We start from the raw sequence: 22,967 nt of genomic DNA, 5'->3' as shown, positions 1-22,967 counted from the left end.
CACTTCTGAAACAGTTTGGTAATTCTTTAAAATATTAAACAGTTACCATATGACCTAGCAATTCCGCTCCTAAGTATACACCCAAAAGATCTGAAAATATATGTCCACACAAAAACTTGTTCACAAATGTTCATATCAGCATAATTCATAATAGCCAAAAAAGTAGAAACTATCCAAATGTACACTGACTGATGAATGGGTAAACAAATGGTGGCATTTCCATACAATGGAATATTATTCAGCAATAAAAAGTAATGAAGTACTGATAAATGCTACAACATGGATGAACCTATAAGACCTTATATGAAGTAAAAGAAGCCAGTCACAAAAGGCCACATATTTTAAGATTCCATTTATATGAAATGTCAAGCATAGGCAAATCCACAGAGACAGAGAGTAGATTAGTGGTTGCCTGGAGCTGGAAGGAAGGGAACTATGAGGAATGACTACTAATGGATACAGGGTTTCTTTTTGGGGTGATTAAAAATGTTCTAAAATTAGATTGTGGTGATGGTTGCATCACTCTGTGAGTACTGGAAACCACTGAACTGTACACCTTAAATTAATGAATTTTATGGTATGTGAATTATATCTCAATAATGCAGTTTTTAAAAGGAAATGTAATCATTGTACACTATTCACCTTAATGTCTAGATACTGAGTGCTGATCTGAATAATAATTTAAATAAATAATTATTTAACTAAAAATGGTGGTACAATTACATTAGTAAGATAGTAAAAGGGAGATGGTGATGACAATAAATAATATCTAAAAATAATTTTAAGACATAGACAAATAGTACACTAATTAAAATTATGATAAAACTACTAGAGGAAATAGTTGTCATAGTTAAGGTTGCGTCTGAGAAACAGAAATGAGGGAGAGGAGTTATGCTTCTATATTGAGACTTTCTGCACTATTTGATTTCTTTAAATCATATGATGGAGTGTATTACTTAATAAAAAAAATTTTTTTTTAATTTTTTAAGACTAAGGAATGCTTGGTTTAGGAGCAGAATGAAACCATGCGCTCTTAAAGAGGTAAAAGGCACAGGCTTCATTGACATTGACGCACTCTGCGCCTCTGATCTCTCAAGAGAACAGGTTTTCTCATCTAAGATGTTCAAAAACTGGAAAGTTAAAGGAAAATATCAATTATCTTTTATCTTTTCCTTTACCATGAAATAAACAGCTATTTCCAGCAAGAACACACATAATATCTACTTGACCTTATAGATCATTTCTCAAATACACAAAGAGTGGCAAATATTTTAAATGTGCCACTAAGCGTTCATTGGTTATGCCTATTATCATTTTACCTCTTATTACCAAGAGAAGCACTCTCTCATCTTTGTATTTACTCCCCATCCAACTCATACTAAAAAAAAAAGGGTTTAGTAATCTACTAGGATGAAAAACAACAGCAATTTTCTAGAATAACTGATTTAAATTGTCTTAATTCTAACACTCTTATGCTAAAGCCAGTGTTAATTTAGGTCTGTATACACAAAATGTAATTTCATAGCAGAAATAACCTGTAAAGATTCAGAATATCTATGGAAGGATACTTAAGAAATTGGAATGCTGACTGTCTCCAGGAAAGAGGACTGGTAGTTACAGAGCAGGAGGAGGAAGACATCACTGAATACTTTTAAATTTTGAATCATCTGAATAAATTCCATTTTTAAAAGCAAAATATGTAAATAAGACAAACATGGAATTGTCTATCATACAGCATCCAATTTATATTATTATTGTGATTGTTACTATACATTACATAAATATGATATACATATATACATATAATTTATTATTATTATTGAAACCCTACCAACTCAAAGCTTCCCTCTTCCCTTCAGAGTTTAAATAATGTGTAAAGTGTGAAAGCTCTGAAATTCCAGTAAGACAGCAAATGCACCTACAATACCGTCAGTCTGATGCCAGGCATAACTCCAGCACTCCAATTCTCCAGGTGCTGCCTTTACGAATTCAAAAGTCTAGGATTAGCAACTCGACTCAACTCAATAACTTCCACACAGATCATGAAGAAAGTGGTTAATCAATTAAAAAGAATTAACTGATTTTACGGAATAAGGGGAAGTAGAGGGAGTCACATTTTTAAAAGATAGGTTAGCCTTCCTTAGAAAGAAATCTGAAACATCTTCTCACTTATATTAGTCAATTAAGCCCCTAAAAATTTCTTAGACCTCCAAAAGACAAAAAAGTACTTTGTCACGATTGTCCTTTTTCTTCAGGTCAACAATTAAGATACCCACCTTTTCGATTCTCATTATAGAGGCCATAAGTGTATTTGGTAAAGTGACTCTCTAACAGCTAATCATAATTCATAAGAAAGCTTAAATGATTCCATGCAGTGCCTTCTAAGCATTCCACAAAGGTATGGGCATGTCAAAATCCAAACAGCAACTCCATATATACCGCAGAAGAAAAAATAAGACAACAAATCTTAAATCGGATAAAATGCTGTTGCTGAGTAATATACATAGATGGGCAATGGAAGAAAGAGTTGGAAACGATACTCTGGGCTAGCATACTGAAGACTTTAGTACCTTCATCCGTATCACTGAAAGCCAACTGGAATTGGTCAACCAGACAGAGATGACCCGGTTCTCTTCCTCATCACTTCAGGTAACCAAGAAATTAGAGACTGTTTAATGCAGTGAGAAGTTGAGAACCCCAGCTACCCAGAAGAGACCTTCCTGCCTCCTGTCCTTTTGAGAGAGTGAAGTTAGTATAATTTAACCTTCTCTAGACCAAAATTTTGAACAATTATCAGAGTGATTTCCCCTGGGGTTGTGTGAGGCTATACTAAGTAATCCCAATATGCTTGTTTTCCTGAACTGTCTATACTTTTTAGAAGGTGTAATGCTTAATATCAGTGTAATTCACTCCCTTCTAATTTGCAGTTTAAAAAAAAAAAAAGACAAGTGAATGACTTAAAACTATGTGTTAAAGAATAAAAAAAGAACTCTAAATAAAAGCCAAAAAATAACCTATGAGGAAAGAGCATGCACCATTTGTGTGAGGATTTTAGCTGCTCAGGAGCCTTTTTGGTTCACTTCCTGATTGTCAAATACCAACGAATTCCAAAAAGGTGATGTTCCAAATAACCCAACTGCACATTGATGCATAGCTGTTATTCTTTAACAACAAGTACAACAACAACCTGAAGGCTCACAGTTCCAGACACAACAAGTGTCCGATAGATACTTGACTAATTAGTTGTGTACATATAATAAAATTTCATGAAGTTTGCTGTCAAATATTAAAAAAAAAGAGTAGAACACTTAAAATACTTCACAACCTATAGGAAGAGATGGAGAGAAATAATCCTTAATAATGGCTAATTTGGAGAATCACATTCTAATATTACCTGGAAATATAAATACACCAGATTTACTTACGATCAATCAGTACTTTTCAATAAAAACCAGTGCTCCAACTGAACATTAAACAAAAAAATACCATATACTACTTATTTTTCTTTTTGTGCTGACATAAGCCCTAACATTTTCATTTTCAATGTTTGTCTTAACAAGTTTTCCCTGAAATCTTAAAAGAATTGAGAATTTTTTCCAATATAACTATAAGTAATTAAATACTATATTTGCTAACAGGCATGCCTGAAACTAATTTCAAAAGCAGACTAATCATGAAAGTCTTACACAGTCACTGCTAAGTTATCAATGAAAGACTATCCTAAAAGAAAAGGCACTTTAGCTTATCTCTGGAATCCAAGTGTTAAGGCAACAGCAACCCATTCTCTATAAAATACACAATAAAGAGCAAGAGCTCTAGAATCAGAATGCCTGTATTTGAATTCTAGCAGAGCAATCTTCTAGTCAGGTAATCTTGGACAAGTTGCTTTCCTTCTCTAAATGTCATTTTCCTATCTATAAGGTGGAGATAATAGTATTAGCTACTTTGTAGAGTTGTAATGATTAAAATAAGCTGTTGCATGTAAAGAATTTGGCAGATTGCTTATTAGCATTTAATAAACATTCAACAGACATATCACAAGTCAATCACGTTATTATTCACAACCCCTTTCTATTAAAGCAACCTACTTATTTTTGGCTTCCTAAACCAAGGAATTCAACATGATACAATTAATGGTAATGAAAAAATGTAGTATTAATGTTACTGCTTTGCACCAATGTTACCAATATTTTTGCCTGCCTACCTACCATCTCTTTGGCGTTAGGGCATGCTTATTCAATCCTAGGACTGTAAGTTCATTTAAATTATACCACCATCTAAAATACAAGTTTCTATGGGAGTTTGCTAGTGGCCTAGTGGTTAGGATTCCAGGCTTTCACTGCCGTGGCCCGGGTTCAATCCCTGATCCGGGAACTCAGATCCCACAAGCCGTGTGGTGCAGCCAAAAAAATGTTTAAAATTTTAAAAATAAATAAAATACAAGTTTCTAGGAAAATAGTGCCTCGTTTGTCAGGAATGTTTACTTTTCATTATTAAATTGATTTGAAAGGACAATCAAGAAATTAACAACTCCAAACTATATTAATAAAGGAACACGTTAAAGGTTCATATTCATGCCATTGTTGGCCATGGTATCCTGGAAGACAAAAGGAAAACCTGGTTTGGCAAAATTAGTTTCGAAATAACCAAAACATCACTGCCTCAATAGGATCACACTAAAATGCTTCTAAGAAAACTATTCAATACAAAAATATAAGATTCAACCATTTACAGAATTTCAACTTGCACATGCTTTTAAAGTACACCTTTCTCCCCAAAACATAAGCAAAAGTGAGAAAGGAGATCATAAACTAAGAATCCAAATCTACAAAGTTGTGTCTCTGCATCTTGTTTCAGACCAAGTATATTACAGACATGAGCATAAACTGAAATAATTTACTTAATGTCCATCACATGCTGAATATTAACTCATTATTTTAAAAAACTAGAATAAAAACTCAATAATAAATAGAATAGAATAAATATCCCTTTATTTTATCAATTTAATGGTAGGAAACTTGGGAAAACAAATTGTTCTCTTTAACTCTGTCAGTTTTTCCTTGCTGTTTTATTCACACAGGTCTTCATATAAATATACATTTCTACATCACACTCAACCAAGGTCAAAGACAATTTATATAAGGATGATTTGTACAACCCAAGATAGAAGCAAAGATTGCAACCTCTACTTTAAAACCAGTGAACCATGAAAATGCTTCTATCCTTGCAATCATGCAAGGTTCCCTCTCCATACTATCCCCTCCAACCCCTCCCCCCAGAAAACAGGCTAGAAAATGATGCTAAACATTCCAATAAATTCATTTACTCCTGCTGATTATGTTCTTAGTAGAACAATATCTGGGAAATCAGGTTGGTTCTGTTAGTACCAGCATATAATCCCATCACACCCACGTGCTCTGCCCCTCCATTCTCCACCCCTGGAGCATCACAAGAGACACCACAATCCCACAGCCTGCCCAATCCCACCCCTGTCCCACAATCCCATGAGTTATTAAATGTATGGAACTGCGGCACATGCACGTTTCACAGCCTTCTCTACACATAATGCACACACAAAAACAGAGCTCCCTTGGTCTCAGAATCTGCTGCTGACACTTAAGAAACTCTGGCTTCCCCAGCCTTGCTGTTTCTCCAAAACAGTATCTCACACCAGCAACCTAAGTCCAAAACAAGGGGCAGACAGCACAGGGTACAAGTATATACTGATTTTCAGCTGAACTATGCAAGTGAAATGAGAAGATGTCGCCTCTTTTTCTAAATGCAATTCCCAAACAGTCATAAATTGATTTGTGAACCTCTGGGTTCCCTTGAAGTTTTTTCTTAGTACCTGTGCCTTAAAGTCATTTCACAATTAGCATTCTAGAGGTGCATGTAACAAGAGAGCATGCAATTTTTATATGAAGATCTAGTTTTTTAAACAACTCTGGAAAGGTCTGGTTGGGAAAGGAATGAAAACAATGAAAATATAAGTCTGGTTTTCAGTTTCACACATGAGCTCTCTTCCACAATGAATAATCTAGAAATTGGTTAAATTCTAATAACCTGATTTTTATATGTCACAAAGAGATTAAATTCCCTCGGGAATAGAGAAACTCTAAGTTGCCACCTGCTCTTTGGTTTGTTGCCATACAACTAAATACTGCACAGTAATATGCAACTACTATTAATTATTCACTTCACTAAAAAAAAAATTGATCTAAAAAAGTTTTGTATGAGGAAATAACTTCTCCTTGACTTAGCTAGACAACTAGCTAAATTTTCACTAATAGTTTATCAAAAAGATTTATTACTAATATTTTAACCAAAAATCACCATAGACAGTCCCTTACTTTCTCTATTTTGAGTAAAATATCATGTGATTCTACAGAAGAACTTAATAACTATTTACATTTATTTAATAACACTTGAATATGGATGAGGACAAAAAAAATGGGTTCACCATAGTGAGTAAAAAAAAAAAAAATTCAGGGACTTCCCTGGTGGCACAGTGGTTAAGAATCTGCTTGCCAATGCAGGGGACACGGATTCGAGCCCTGGTCTGGGAAGATCCCCCATGCTGCGGAGCAACTAAGCCCGTGAGCCACAACTACTGAGCCTGTGCTCTAGAGCCCACGAGCCACAACTACTGAGCCCACACACCAGAACTACTGAAGCCCGAGTGCCTAGGGCCCGAGCTCTGCAACAAGAGAAGCCTCCGCAATGAGAAGCCCGTGCACTGCAACTAGAGAAAGCCCACGCGCAGCAACGAAGACCCAATGCAGCCAAAAAGAAAATTCAAATATACTGTTTTAAACTTAGCTCAACAAAAAAAGGCAAAAAATACTTGTCATAAAATCAACTTTTAATTTCTGCTGGAGTCTGCATATTACCATTATTTTAAACGCACGGTTTACTTAAGAATAACCATTATTTTTGAAAAACTAGTTTCAAGCATGTACCGAAGATTAAATTAAAGGCTGTATAAAATACCTAAAATTTTTATGTCACAGTTTAGCCCAAAAAATATTTTCATTGTTTTCAAATAAATTACCATCGGGTTATTATAACTAGGTTTCAAGTGTGAGGTTTTTGAATCTACATAAAAAATTATTTTCTTTTTTAGGACTTTAAATGGAATGCATATAAATTAAAACCTTCAGTTTACTACTCCTGAAAATAAATCTGACAGTTTGGGGTTCAGAAAAATTAGAAACAATTCAAGACTGTAAAGTTAAATATCATTGCCAGTAACCAACTGCTGCCTCTGAATTTCAAGAAAACCTATTGTATATTAAATTTTTAAAAAGTGAACTCAACTACCCTCTCATCTCAGCACTTTCTCAACTTTCCCATTACAATCAACAATATAACTTGGTGGTCAAATCTTCCAGACCAGTAACATCAGAATTTATTTTTAACTCCTGACTCCTTCCCAAATATTCCCCTTCAATCCAATCCAAAGCCCTGCCAGTTCTTCATTCACGCTGTCTCGCAAATGTGTTTTCATCTCATTTTCACACTTTATATACTCTCTTTCTTCATGACATACCCTACTACTTCCTAAAATGGCTCTGATGTCGTTTCTAACCCATCAACTCAGCTGCCCAAATCGTCTTCAAATATTTCGTTCAGCAACCTACACTAAATACCAATCTCTCTTGAATCTCAACCAAACTTACAGGCCCCCTTTGCCCTCCATCAGTTAACACGTTTCTCAAATTCCATCTCTTCTTATTTTCCTATTTAGGCCCCTTTCATTCAGATTTACTAACCTGCTTTATAAATACAAAAATACAAAAATCACTACCTCTGTGCGTCTGTCCATTCCTTCCATCTAGAATCCTCTATGCTTCTCTGTCAATTCAAGTTACTGCCTCCTTTAACATCTGTCTTAAAACACACCTCTACAGAAGTCTTCTCTCTCCGGTCCTCTACCTCATCCCTTCATTTCTTGTCCCTCTGAACGAAGCATTCTGTTTGCATTTATAATCTTGCGGCCATCATGATATTGTTTTCACATTTTGACCTATAACCTGTCTCAACAACTGACAAGCTTTTCAGGCCAAGGACTATAATTTCTTACATATCTCTCATTTGAAAAGGGGTCCCTTAGAACACTAGCACTCAAACAAACGCTTAATTACTCCCCTTTCTTCCAAAATGTCCTTAAAGTCAGGGTTGTCAAAACCACATAATTAGCACTGATCTACAACTTTTAAAATGTTACGTTGACCTATATGGTAACAGAAAAGTCAACATTTTAACCTGCACACTTTGCAAGAGTTACTCCATCCTCAGGCAACATCCACACAGGATTCAAAGAGAATCCTGGAAACTAAATGAAAAGTCCCCAAATTTAATATTATAAGCTATCCTATTTTGCTCTCTGAAATAGATCTAATATATTAATCACCTAAAATTGATTTCGAGTGGTTTTTAAACCAAGATGAAAAACATCCTAACACTCCAGTACCACAAGAGGCTCTTAAGTAGCTATCAAAAGATTTGCTTCATCATAGCAGAAAATTACCCCAGAACTTTAAAATATTCCTCTCAAATGACCCCATAAAGTGCTTAGAAAGCTTGACCATTCCCTGAAAGATGCATCATCAGCTTCCCCCTTCACATACCCTGCATTCTGAACTAGCTAGTCACAAAAAAAAAAAAAAACTTAACTCTCAAAAATAATCTCCCATTCAGTTATTACCTTAGACTACCCTGTTTCAGGCAAGTTCCAAAAGCCAAAATGAATTGAAATCCTGAGTTCAAATAAGAGTGATCATTTTATGTTGCTTAAGGACATAATCAATTTCATATAACAGCATATACTTTTTAAAAATCTCAGTTCAATTCTCTCCTTCTAGGCAGCAAAACAGTTTTTCTTTACCCTCATCATGCCCCTTTCTGGAGGAATAAGGAAACAATATAGATATTTTTGTCAAATTCTGTAAGTATGTTTAAATAAACTGTCATTAAATACCACATAAACATATCCACATATAGAGAACATTAGAACATTGGACACTTAGTATAGACTTGGACACTCAACATATACTTTTCTGCACAAATCAGGGAAGACGGTACAGTCTAGCAACAACCTTGAACACAGCCCAAGTATCCTTATTATATGCAGGACCACAGCCTTCTGCAAAACCTATGATGGAAAGGTCTAAATCCATATTCTTCTAACTCCATAGTCTTATCTAAATTCAACAGGAAACCAATGCAAGAGTATTTTAGTCTTAAGAAGGAACCCCTGAACTCTAGATCATTTAGCAAGTACTGAGTGCAATGGCACCCTAAAACTGAACTTTAATGATGAGTCAGTGACAATTAACATTCAACTTAGCATTTGGCAACATGACAATACAAGCCCCAATCAAAACTTGGATGTACTTCCAAATTACCTTTTGATTAAACGTTAATTCTATAGTGGTAGATTGGTAATGTCAAAATGGGAAGGTTAAGAGATAACATATTATACCACTTATCCAATTTAGAACAATGCATGTTGAGATACTACTGCTACTGCATATCAATCAGCCCCACCGGTCCCTTCTAAAGGGAAGAATCAAAGCTTGCCTCCAAACCGGAATGTGGTTACGGAGCAAGTTCATCTCTGGATTATGAACACATACTTTGTATAGTCACATAGGCAAGAAAGAAATGTTACGAGACAGTGACATTTAGCTCCTCTATTAAGTATACAAAACTATGATAACCCCTGAGACCTGAGCTAACTAAACTATCCCTCATTCCAAAAGACACACTCTGCAAAAGCACATAATGGTTTATGAGTCTTGTCCTTCGCTTTATTCAAAAGGATGAGCAAGTAAACACTTCCATCGCTATTCTAAGATGGAAAAACTCAACCGCTTGATAAAGCTATCAACTGCAAGAAAACTATATGAAAAGAACTAAGTTTCAGATCGAATCATCCAAATAAAAATCATATTCCCTCAATTCAAGGTTAATAAGACCGGGGGAGGGGATATGGGAGGAGAAAAGAGGGAGCTGCCTCATCCTTGACTGAAGACAGGTTTTTGCCCTTTTCCATTACCTCCGACTGTTATATCAGAAGGTCTCATATTTTAAGATCCTGATATTTTAAAGTCTCTTATTTAAAGGATGAGGTGGAAAAGGGGTGTAAAATAAAATCAATACTCACTGCTAACTTTCATGCTGCCAAACGCTGAAGGCTGCTGCACTGGCTTGCAGCTCTCCGCAAAGGAGGTGGTTCTGGGCCGCCCTGACATGATCACTCTCTTCCCGAATCACCTTCTTTTCCTTCCTTCCTCCTTTTCTTCCTTTTGTTTTATGTTGGGGTGTTAGGTTAATGATAAATGCAGCATTAAGTTCTCCCACAAGAAAAAGACTTCGTCCTCTTGGCTTTTCACTCCTTTTGTACAGCTATAAAAAAAAGCGAGCGATGTATTTCTCCTTGAAGACAGATCAGTACGGATATTTAACATATAGACTGATCGGAAGCTGGGAAAAAAATACAATTCTTTCCCCTCCCTTTCCTTGGAGGAGAGAAATGGTTGGGAGGTCCTAAAAAATATATATCACGTGAAACGGGGGCAGATACTTGATTGAAAATAAGTACTCTGAATATTATATTTTCCTCGGGGATTTTTTTTCCGAGTCAATGAAGAAGGGAAGCGGCGGAAGGATCACGAATCTCACGCTTGAAAAGAAAGGGGGATGGGAAGGAGGGAGGGAGAGGGAGGGGGTGGCTCGGAGATGCGTCGGGAAACGCTGCGGCTCCGACAGCGGCGGGATCCGGCAGCCTGACGGCACGGGCCCGGCGAACTGGAAGGCGGCGGAGTCGCGAGTCAGTCAGAGGCGGGCGGTGGCGGCGACTCCTCTCCTCATTGCGCCAGGAGCAGCTGCAGGCGGCGGCTGGATCCAGCGGCCATGGCGGCGGCGGTGGCGGAGGCAGCTCCCTTCAGACCCCAGGCAGCGGCTCCTCGACTGCTCCCCATACGCCGGGGACATGGGAACCCAGCAACCGCTTCCGTCCCTCGGGGCCCCCTCCCCCGTCCAAGGCACCAGCGCGGCCGCCCTCCCGCCCCTCGCTTCTGCACGGTCCCGCTCAGGAAGTGTCCGCGCTTTGCCCCCAGCCCGGGCCCTGTCAGTGGCTGCGGGGCCGGCTCCTCCTCGCTTCCTTCCTTCCTTTGTCACTCGGCCCGGGCGGCGGCGGCGGCGGCGGCGGCGGCGGCAGCGGCAGCACAAGCCTGCATTCGCCCGGGTCGGGGGCAGCTCTGTGTGAGGAGTGCCGTTCTGCGCAGCCGCCTAGCTTTTCCCCACTCCCCCTCCCCCCTCCTACTCGTCCTCCGCCTCCTTCCTCCCCCACCCAGCCTTACACCGCCCAGCGCCCCCGCGTCCGCGTAACAGGCGTCTGGGAATCGCCGGCCGAGCCGAGTGTCCTCCCCCTTCGGCAGGGGAGCCGAAGCCCGAGCGGAACCAATCACGGATGTCGTTTGTTTGCGGATCCTCCCGGAAAAAGCCGATCGACCTGAGGAGCCAATTAGAAAGTGTCGCTGGAAATTCACGCCCAAGGACGGAAAATGCCGAAGATAGCCGACCGAGAAGAAGGTGGGTTCGCCTTGTCTTGTGGCTGGCTGGAGGAGAAATTCGACAATGGCAACAGTGACCAATCAGAGTCGCCGGCCCTCAGGAAAAAGCTTGAAGAGTTAAGGACGGTGAAGCCCGGAGTCGCTGGTGAAACCGCACGGCTGGGCGCCGGGGCCGCTTTGTAATTGGCCGAAACTCCGCTGGGAGTGCACCTCCCTCGGTGATTGGTGAAGGAATGGGGCTTCCGAGGACAGTCTGGCCAGTCAGGACGTCTCCTCCCTCGACGAGGTGGGGAGAAGTTGAGAGCGAAGGGAGGGCATCTATAAAGCGCCTTCTCATTGGCCTGAAGCTCTGGAGCCGGAGTCGGGGCAAAAGGGAAAAGGAGGGAGGTCGAAACCGGTAGCGGCAGCCAATCGGCCCTCGCTGCCGTCCAATCGCAAGACCTAGCTGCAGTGTGATTGGCCTTCAGCCTCCGGTGGCGGTCCCAGGAGCGGGGAGAAGCGCGACTGGGGTCGTGGCGGATGGTTAGACGGGCTTGCCTGCGGCTACTTGCAGCTTGTGTGGAAACCGCAGATAGGGAGCGGGAGCCCTTCGCGAGCCGGTGTGAAACTGCTGCGGTCGGCGGCGCTGGGCTCGGAGCGCTCGAGCGAACGGAGGGTTGAGGGGTCTCCCCACCCACTGGAGGCTCTCGGCGGGGCGGGGCTAATTCTGCGCGCTCGAGGCGCCCCTCCGCCCAGGAGAGCGCGTCCTGAGCGCCGGCGTCTTCCCCGGAAGGGCCAGACGGATCCAGGGCGCCTCCCCGGCTGGGTGCGAGTTCTTGGGCGCTAAACTGAGAACAAAGCTTCCAGAGAGGCAGCGCCCCTCGGCGGCCGCGCCCCGCCCAGTCGCGGAGGCCATTGATAAGAGTGAGGGCGACTGCGCCTCGTGCGCCAGGCCAAGCCCGGCCTTCCAGAAACGCCCCTGAGAAATGAGCTCATGCTGGCTGCGCGCGCTCCTCGGGCGCGACTGCCCAGCGCAGAACTGGCCCCAAAAGCAGGTGAGGGGAAGTGCCGTCAGGTCGGATATCCCGAAGACTGAGGAAACGGGGAGTCAGAATGGTCCTTTGTAGTTTTTTTTCTTTGGAACTAGGGTGATCTATAAAAGTACTATATAAGTTGGTTTCGCACGTAGGCCAGTGGTCAGATTCCCATGGTTTGCCTAAGGACAGTGAGGTATGGCTACAGAAAAAGTAGAAAGGACAGTTGCCATCAATCCCGTGGTGGCTGTAATTTCCACTTGCAGAGTCATCCCTTTCTGTTAAGATACTATCTCTGGGAGCACATATAAAAATACACATACTTGGTCAGGTTAACTAGCTGTTGCTTTGGAAAACTGATGAGGAAGTTGGGACAGAACAAAGTAAGCTTTGATGGGAGAACGGAAAGGTCTAGATAGTGTTTGCAAACTCAGATGTCTACAGGGGCCAGAAAAGCAAAGCAAATGAGTGAAACTGGCCTGGTGTAAAACAATAGGGAATGATAAGCAACGTGGCAAATTGGAGTGTCCGTGCTGTAACTGAAAGGAGCAGCTGTTCGGCTCTAGCAGATTGTTGCCCTGAAGAATGTGGATCCAGTGTTCTGAGGTATTCTGTTTTTTTCCCCCAAGAACCGTAAAGCAGGATTTTTGTATGAAATCCCTCGATTTTTACACCAATATTTCCAAACCCTACAGGCCGAATTAATAACATCCCGGGGTAGATGTGGCCAACATGCAATCAATTTGTAATCTCAAACCTGGACATAGGTTTTTTAATATAGCCCAGGAGTGGTAGCAGCTCTTGTTCTTTGCAATGAAGAGAGGTTTTTTATATACCCCAGGAGTGGTAGCAGCTCTTGTTCTTTGCAGTGAAGAGAGAACATGAGGCTTCTGGATGTCATGGAGAAGGGTAAAGAATGTTAAAAGCAAACTCAGTGCATGGCAATTTTGTCAAATGATTGTTGCCTCTCCCTGCAAACTATGATGAAAGACCTTTGCCACTAGTCCCTAAAACACTGAGGCAAAGCTCGAAATCCTGCCTTCCTCTTTACTCCCCATCCCTACTCCCAGTTATACCAGCAGGAAAGTGAATAACAAATGTTTAGGTTATACAAATTGGAAACATGGCTATTCTTTTGTATATAATAAAGTACAAAAATAGTCTACCTTAAGGTTATGATTAGTAGCTTTACTGTTGCTGCCTTCAAATATTTTGAACTGATGCTGTTTAAAATTTAAAAATCTGACCAAGAGGGGGGAAATTTTATAGGAAAAGAAAAAAAAGTAGTTCAATCTAGAATTAGGACATAAGGAGGGAGAAGTTTAGGAAAAAATATAGAACCACTGAAATTAACATTCCATGATTGTTTCTCTGACCTTTCAAATTCTTCCTCTACCTTCCCACCTGCTGTCAACCATTTATCAGTTTTTAATAATTTTAATAGTTAATGCTTCCTGAGTGTTTATAATGTGCCAGACACTGTTCTTAAGTGCTTCACACCTGCTATCTCAAATTATAATCGTATGATGTAAGTACTGTTATCACCTCCACTTAAAAGATGAGGAAACTGAAGGTCAGAAAGGTGTACTGACTTATCTAAAGTCCACAGAGCTAAAGTAAGCAGAACCAGGATTCAGATCTCTTGTACTTCTCTCTCAAACATAGTCCCCACCTCTCCTGGTCTTGCTTTATCTTAAATTCTAAGCCTTATGTCTTCAACTGTGTGTGCCTGGTTGTGAATACATCCCCTAGTTTGGTTTCTAATGGTTTGGTTTCCTTTAGGGCTCATCAGGTGGTGCCTTGCAAATATCAGTGATTCTGAGACACAGTAACCAACCAGAGGACTAGAAAAAGATGAATATAGGAAAGCTGGGTGATACAGAACAGGTAAGTAGTGTAGTAGAGGGGGGGAAAAAAAGAGGTTGGTGAGCCTGTCCACAAGGTAAGAGTTATAAATTAAAGTGCACAATGAACTGGCTTCTATAGTAATTACATGTATTTGTATAGCACTTTGCACTTAGGAAGTACTATTACGTTAATGAAGTTTATGAAGTACTGTTATGGAACTATTATTGTTTTTACAAATGAGGAAACTATAAACTAGAGTAAGTGACTTGCTCAGAATCACTTAGCTGCATTTTTAATTGAAACTAGAAGAAAATGTATGCAGGTTTAATAATGAAGATAGCAAATAGAATATGAGATGCTGTTTATTTAGATGAACCCAGGGTCAGTCAGTACAAACAGAAGTTCACAAGCAAACTCTTCCTAGGACCTCATTTAGTTAGCCAACGTATATTAAACACCTAAATGTTGTTGGGTGCTGGCCTTCAAAATTTAATAAGATATGGTCTCTGCTCCAGATACTTGCAGTCAGATACTATAAGATGGAAAAGAGTTGTTTAGTAATGAACCCTAGGAAAACCCTCCAATAACAAGGTCAATGTGAAGATGAAGAGGAAGGAACAAATTTTGCATTTACTGAGTGCCTGTTCAGTCCTTCCCTAAACCTCAAGAGATTGCCATTATTAACTGTTTTGTTAATAGATTGGGGAGGGGGGGATGAGCAGTAAGTACATTGATGAAGGCCACACAATTAGAAAATGGCAGAGCTGGAATGGAATCTACAGCCGAGTATATTTGATCCAGCTTCTTTATATTAGATTACTCTGCTCTCCATCAAAAAACAATATTGTTTATCCCATTTATGTAAAACTGCATATGTGTGTGTGCTTGCACACCCACACATAGGAGTCTAGAAATATTCATTTTGATGGCATTTTGGATGATACTTATTGTATTCATGATTTCCAGTATTGTCTTCATTTTCCACCTTTACATAAGAAACAAAATACTTAAAAAGAGAAAACAGGGCTTCCCTGGTGGTGCAGTGGTTGAGAATCTGCCTGCCAATGCAGGGGACACGGGTTCGAGCCCTGGTCTGGGAGGATCCCACATGCCACGGAGCAACTGGGCCCGTGAGCCACAACTACTGAGCCTGCGCATCTGGAGCCTGTGCTCCGCAGCAGGAGAGGCCGCGATGGTGAGAGGCCCGCGCACCGCGATGAAGGGTGGCCCCCACTTGCCGCGGCTAGAGAGGGCCCTTGCACAGAAACGAAGACCCAACACAGAAAGAAAGAAAGAAAGAAAGAAAGAAATAAAATTTAAAAAAAAAGAGAGAGAAAACAAAGGTAAGACTGCAGAAGAACCAAAGAAAAAAAGTAGCAGTGTGAAATTGCTCAATTTGATTTATAGGACACTGTGCCAAGTCTTAGGAATACAGGAGTGTGAAGATGAATAAAAGTCATTCAGAGGTGACTGTCTTGCTCCATTCTTAGGGGGAGCTCTTGTAGAGTGGAGACGTGTAAACAGACAACACCACAATGTCATCTGGGCAGCTATGGAAGAAAAGCGGCCCAGAGATCATTTTCCAAGTTGTATTTAAACTACCGGTCTCCAAAGTTGCGTGTATATACCCAGAGGTTGTATAGGATGATCCTTTGGAGTGCTAGAACTACTAAATCTTATTTTTATCTTAAAATGTAAGAAATTACCTTTCCAATGGTTAATTTACTGGTAGACAGTGGTGCCCTCCTCAGTCCCTATGTCAAAGGAAGGGGTCACATGGTCCACCATACAGTTTTCCTAAAGGAAGGGGATGAATCCACAGCCTAGAAGGGATTGTGAATATACGGTACCCTCCTGCTTTTTAAAATTTTCAGCAACGGGGCTTCCCTGGTGGCGCAGTGGTTGAGAGTCTGCCTGCCGGTGCAGGGGACACGGGTTCGAGCCCTGGTCTGGGAGGATCCCACATGCCGCGGAGCAACTAGGCCCGTGAGCCACAATTACTGAGCCTGCGCGTCTGGAGCCTGTGCTCCGCAACAAGAGAGGCCGCAATAATGAAAGGCCCGCGCACCGCGATGAAGAGTGGCCCCCGCTTGCCGCAACTAGAGAAAGCCCTCGCACAGAAACGAAGACCCAACACAGCCATAAATAAATAAATAAATAAATAAAAATTGTATAACTTAAAAAAAAAAAAAAAATTTTTCAGCAACATATGACACTTTACTTGTGCTTAATTAATGGATTTGCAGTCATATTATTTGATTTTTAACTAACTTGACCCTCATAGATTGAAAATGATTCCTGCAAATAAAGTGTAGATAAAAGAACAAACAAAATGGCAAAGCTCACATTCTACTCTTAGTAGGAACTCTTCATCAGTCACATCAATAGGTTAAAAACAGTAATGAGCTAATCAAATTGGACAAGAAGTAGGCCTGAAATTTTTGGAATTCTCAAGAATTTTTGAAATATGAACCATCCACTATTTTTTAGTCAAAGTTTACCCTAAGGTTAAGTATGATAGATATAGCAAATGCCAGTGTGAAGTCTTCACAATTAGCAAAACATTTAAAGACTATGCATCTGGGACAGTTAATAATTTGGGGGGGTGGGGGATTAGTGGTGAGAATAAAAAAGTATTGGGGGGACTTCCCTGGTGGCACAGTGGTTAAGAATCCGCCTGCCAACGCAAGGGACACGGGTTCGAACCGTGGACCAGGAAGATTCCTACAAGCCGCAGAGCAACTAAGCCCATGCGCCACAACTACTGAAGCCCTTGCACCCGTGCTCTGCAACGAGAGGCCACCGCAATGAGAAGCCCACGCACTGCAACGAAGAGTAGCCCCCGCTCACCACAACTAGAGAAAGCCTGCGTGCAGCAACGAAGACCCAATGCAGCCAAAAATAAATTAATTAATTTAAAAAAAAGTATGGGTCTTAAATAATATTGTTTTAAAATATTGCTTATTATGCCTGTTATCCTTTTTTATTCCTGTATATGTCTTATATATACATATCATATTAGCTCAAGAGTATATGTTTTATAAATATGCAGAATATTTGGGGGTTAGCTCAAGAATATATGTTTTATAAGTATGCAGAAATTTTGGGGGTTGATATTAAAATTTTTTACTAGTACAGTATAAGAACAAAAAAGTTTGTAGACCACTGTTTTTTTTTGTTGGTTTTTTTTTTGTTTTTTTAATAGATCTTTATTGGAGTATAATTGCTTCACAATACCATGTTAGTTTCTGTTGTACAACAAAGTGAATCAGCCATATGCATACACACATCCCCATGTCCCCTCCCTCTTGAGCCTCCCTCCCATCCTCCCTGTCCCACCCCTCTAGGTCATCACAAAGCACTGAGCCGATCTCCCTGTGCTATGCTGCTGCTTCCCACCAGCCAACTATTTCACATTCGATAGTGTATCTATGTCGATGCTACTCTCACTTTGCCCCAGCTTCGCCCTCCCACCCCATGTCATCAAGTCCATTCTCTATGTCTACCTCTCTATTCCTGCCCTGCAACTAGGTTCATCAGTACCTTTTTTTTTTTTTAGATTCCATATATAAGCATTAGCATACGGTATTTCTTTTTCTGTCTCTGACTTACTTCACTCTGTATGACAGACTCTAGGTCCATCCACCTCACTACAAATAACTCAATTTTGTTTCTTTTTATGGCTAAGTAATATTCCATTTTTTATATGTGCCACATCTTTATCCATTCATCTTGTAGACCACTGTTTTAAACAAAGATTAGTTTTTTAGATGATGGAAGAGAAGAACATTCTGGGCAAAAAGAAGTTATGCAATGGCGGAAATATATGTTACAAGGTATTCAGAGAACTGGAGGTAGTTTGAAATTATGTAGCATGTAAGATCTGGGCCTAGAGAAAAGAAAGGGAAACAGACTCAGATAATAAAGGTGTAGTTAAGTAAATTATGTTCTACTAAGTCCATATTATATAAACAGAAAAAAGAATAAATACAAAGACTAATAGCAACTCAATACTAATTAAAAAATATAGAACTTGATTGTATATTACCATATTTCCAATTCTGCAAAATATGAACATTTGGATCAAGTTTGAAAAGGAAGACAGAAATTAGAATAATTTTGTTAATATATTGGGATATTATAGATGAAAATATTCACTTTAACTTTTCATGTCATATTTTTACAATAAATTAATGTTTGTTGGGTTTTAAAAGAAAATTGGCTCCCTTCTTTTCTTCACTGTGATTCACATATTCCTCAGAATGGCTCTCATTACATGGAATTCTTAACAAAAACTCCAAATTTCTCAGCAAAGCTTTCCAATGCTAACATTTCTACTGATGATAATCCTTTGTAATATAAATTATATACTGTATTAATAAAACTAGCCAACATTTGTTACATGCAAGACATCTGCTAGGCACCTGATATAAAGAAGTACATGAGCCACCTGAGTGGCTCTGTGCCCTCGGTGAACTTATCCTCTGGGGAAACAACCTCATGAAAAGCTAAATAAGTAATTATTTAAGATCATATTTGAATCCATAAACAAGTTGTAAGGCAGAACATAATTTGCTAATATGGTTGTTACTCATGCTCAAATGAATTGGTCATGCTGTCCTATTTAAAATAGGTAAATGGAGGACACTTCAATCTAAAGTGAATCTTAAAGGATAGGTAGTAGGATTTGGAGATGAAGAAAGGAAAGAGGAAATAAACTATTTTCTGCCACTTCATTTCCAACCCATCAGACAAACCCCCTTCTTAGTAAACTTAGGTGGATCCAGCTGTCAGAGCAATTAAGGACAGTGTGAGTCTGTTCATCTGACTGTAGGAAAGCCAGTTTGGCTAGAACAGAAAGCCGATAAAGGAGACTAATGGAAGATAAAGCTTAAAAGGTAGTTTGGGGCCAGATTTGAAAAAGCTTTGAATGTTACACCAAGAAATCTGGGCTTTGTCTTGTAGACAGTGGAGAATTATGGGAGGTAGCAGATGTAAGACATTGTCACTGCGGGAGAGCCTCTGAGGTAACATACACTGTGTGGTTTTTCCCGTTGCTGAAAATGTGCCCAGGGTAACAAGACAACATATTTGATCATGCTTCTTATAGCCAGTGGGATGTGCCCAGGGTAACAAGACAACATATTTGATCGTGCTTCTTATAACCAATGAGGTGTGCCCAAATGGGAAAATAATGGATGACTACCCAAAAAGAAGACGGACAGTGTTTGAAACATTGCCACTATGAAGTAGACTCTGGTTATATTAAAAGTTTCATATCAAGCCTTTGATCATATAAATACTCTAACATCTAAAGGAGTATACTATCTAAAATAAAAAGAAAGCAAACACTCGGTGAATCCTTTTAGTTTTTTATGCTTGTCATATTTTTGCTCCAAAGAGGGTATAATCATGCAGTTAATACATTAGAACTGATTAGATTATTTTGAGCTGTTTCAATTTTATTTCTTTTACTCCATTTCTATTCACAATTTTAAGAAAGGGCTTCTTTAGACACGAGTGTTAATATTTCCACATTGAACTAAATAAGTGAATTCACATGAATTGAAAACGACAAGTACGTATTGATTGAATACTTTGACTCAAGTATACTTCTTTACAACATTCTAGGTGATTCAGCCTTGTTTTATGTGCATTAAATGTATTAAAAGTCTGCAAAACTCTCAGTTGGAACAAATACTTTAAGAACTCATTAGCCAGCAGTAAATCAGAAATGGTCATATTTTCTTGTTCACATGGAACTAGGATTCAAATCTGAGAATACAACAAAACTCTTTAGGTCTTTAATCTATGTCTGGTTGATGCTGAATGTGAAAGTTACAAGAAAATTGTCATTCTGTTCCTTGGCTATTAAATAGCTTAACTTGGAGTTGGGGGAAACATTTGAAGAGAAATTAAGTCCCATGGATTATCCAAGAAGGAATTCCAGAATGCAGAGAGGGCCTGTCTTCTTCAGTCAGGCCACAGTTTCATTTGGATTGTGGCCATCAAGAGGCATCATTGCTCTGACTTCATTCCTGTGCCCTGTGGGATGGAATTCTGAAAGGGGATGGGAGAGAATGCACAAAGCCCCAAGGAATGTGTGTTCCTGTTATGACATCCAGATCAGAGGGTAGTAGGAAGTACCATATATCAGACCAGAAAGAATTCTTGGCAGAAGGGTTTTTTATAGCTCAGTTTTGTAAACCCAGTAATATTTTGCTTTGTCTATTATTCATTATTTTTATAATTTATACTGTATATGTATTGATAGTGCCCATTACTTGAAAATAAAAGTAATAATTTAGGAAAAAGAATCCTAAATGATTCTTACTACTTTTTAGGAGCATTCAAGAGTCTCAGAAAAATACTAACACAGATGTTTTTTTTCTTTTTGCGGAATCAACGTGTCTGAGACAGCTGAGCACGTCCTCTCGTCAGTACTCTTCTATTTTCTCGAATTATTTCTTTACAATTTGAATACAGTTTTACATTTAGTCTTCCTATCAAAAGTGATCCAGTTGGGACTTCCCTGGTGGTCCAGTGGGTAAGATTCCACACTCCCAATGCGGGGGGCCCAGGTTAAATCCCTGGTCGGGGAACTAGATCCTGCATGCATGCTGCAACTAAGTCTGCATAACGGAACTAAGAAGTCTGCATGTCGCAATGAAGATCCCACATGCAGCAACAAAGATCCTGCAAGCCACAACTAACACTGGCGCAGCCAAATAAATAAATAAATATTAAAAAAAAAAAAAAGTGATCCAGTTACTCCAATTTTTATCGTTAAATGCTTTGGCTGTGGTTCTATAAAATTTTTATAAATGTTGCTGGGTTTGTGTTTGAAAAACACAATATTGAATATCCTGATTCCATTAGGAAGTGTTTATTATGTGTCTGCTGCATGCCCAGAACTGTGCCAGATATGGTGGGAAACACATTTGCTCACAGCAAATTGAGAAAACTAAAAACTATACATGTTTAAACTATAAACTATATATGTTTTAATATTTTCAAGGTCAAAAGGGTATGGGCTCCTTCAGAATTCAAAACAAATCTCTTACAGAGCAAAGTCAGCTGGAGCGCTATGTAAGTAAACTATTCCATAGAGGTTAAGCTTTTAATCTAGCATGAGAGGAGTTAAAATGAAGTACTTCTAAGCACCAGAGAAACCATCAAGTGAAAAATTCATCAACAGGAGTTGCCAAAAGACACACATAGTTTACCTGTTATCTTTCTTCCTGCTTAAATGGAATTACATGGAGATGTAAAGCATTTCTCTTGATCTCAGTTGATGCTGTGCACATAATAGGAACTCAGTAAATGCTGGCAAAATGAGCAATATGATTACAATTGAAAAAGTGAAACCTAATTATAACCGTTAAAATTAGAACTTTATAAAATATTTGCATATGGAGAAGGACTCTGAGGAAATGTCTAAGAATAAAAATATTTGCTTTATTGATTTGTTGGTTTTCTGAAAGTTTTTTCTTACATTAAATTTTTTTCCATTATTGTTGCTGCAATATAACTTGGGTATCGAATTTTAAAAAATAGGTGCATTCAAATACTTTACAGAGAATCACAGCTTGGGACAAACCTCTGTCCACCACTGGGGTTTCAAACATATCTTGGCATAGCTGGCAAATTAGTGGGTTTAGACTGCCAAGAGGGTGATTTACATAACGGTTTTGGCAGAAAGACTGCCAAGAAGTGTGGGTGCCATCAAAGAGGGTGTTGGCCAGGCTACTTTTTGATCAATTTGCACCGCTACAATGCACTAGTCAGTATTCCACTTGGTCAATGCCCATACCAGGCCAGCTGAACCAATTTTGAATGTTAACTCTTGGATTGAGAGGACAATGCTTACCTATCTTAAAGATTCATACTCTCATGCAGTCTCATGGACTCCTCATGGGGAGCACCATAACCAGAAATAGGAGTGCACTAAAATCTTTATTACATCACAAAATATAATCCGAAGATGAGTGATTGGGCCTTGTTTCTACTTCTGAGGAAATATGATACAATTTTGCAGTATTGGAGACTACAGCAAACACAGAAGCATTTTGATTCCTTGAGAACCACACTGGAGATCATGAAAATGTCCAGTAGAAGGTTGTGGTGACCTGGCTTAATGGGACTGACTCAGCTATGAGTGCCAGAAGTGTTCAAAGACAACAGAAATCTCAGCAGCAGGCATCCACGTGGCCACAGACAAGACTTATTCTTGAGTCCATGTAGAACACTCCCCACGGGCTCTTAGAAATTATGGGCAGGGGACTTTGCAAGGAGCTGGAGGTCCTGCAACAGCAGGGAAGCCAGGAGCCAGTGAAATATGGATTATAAAATCATTACTAATAAGTTCATAAAGACTATGAAATGTGAGAAGTGAATCTGCTGAATCTCCCTCAGTGCTCCCCATCCCCCACATGCTACTTATCAGTGTGAGCATTTCATGGAACTAAGCTTGCTGATAGTTTTTAAAATACAGGGCTTGGGACTTGCCTGGTGGTGCAGTGGATAA

General features: G+C 39.6%; 2 protein-coding genes across 5 annotated transcripts in view; one reads left to right on the top strand and one right to left on the bottom strand.

The window, feature by feature from the left end:
* Positions 1 to 11,241, bottom strand: part of GSK3B (glycogen synthase kinase 3 beta) — a 200,281-nt gene extending 189,040 nt beyond the window's left edge. For 2 of the 4 annotated variants that reach the window (XM_007181869.3, XM_007181868.3), the window contains exon 1: positions 10,169 to 11,241. In XM_007181869.3, coding sequence (XP_007181931.1) covers positions 10,169 to 10,256 — 88 coding nt within the window. In that variant the 5' untranslated portion in view covers positions 10,257 to 11,241. The remainder of the gene's footprint in view (positions 1 to 10,168) is intronic. The other 2 variants (XM_007181866.3, XM_007181867.3) reach the window with 2 other exon arrangements.
* Positions 10,430 to 21,155, top strand: LOC130708068 (proline-rich protein 12-like). Its single transcript, XM_057544933.1, has 3 exons — positions 10,430 to 10,455; positions 10,655 to 14,479; positions 20,861 to 21,155. Exons 1-2 carry the CDS (start codon positions 10,430 to 10,432, stop codon positions 11,520 to 11,522), a joined length of 894 nt encoding a protein of 297 aa, XP_057400916.1. The 3' UTR covers positions 11,523 to 14,479; positions 20,861 to 21,155.
* Positions 21,156 to 22,967: the final 1,812 nt, after the last annotated feature.

This window comes from Balaenoptera acutorostrata, chromosome 4 (genome assembly GCF_949987535.1).
Source record: "Balaenoptera acutorostrata chromosome 4, mBalAcu1.1, whole genome shotgun sequence".
Taxonomy (NCBI): domain Eukaryota; kingdom Metazoa; phylum Chordata; class Mammalia; order Artiodactyla; family Balaenopteridae; genus Balaenoptera; species Balaenoptera acutorostrata.
The sequence above is the reverse complement of the archived record's forward strand: the minus strand, read 5'-3'. Positions and strand labels throughout refer to the sequence as shown.

Excerpts from the sequence above, each read along its gene's own strand:
- LOC130708068 (XM_057544933.1), top strand. The coding sequence starts at position 10,430 with ATGTATTTCTCCTTGAAGACAGATCA. Across the intron at positions 10,456-10,654 it reads TTCTCCTTGAAGACAGATCA|AAGGGAAGCGGCGGAAGGAT; the intron begins GTACGGATATTT and ends GAGTCAATGAAG.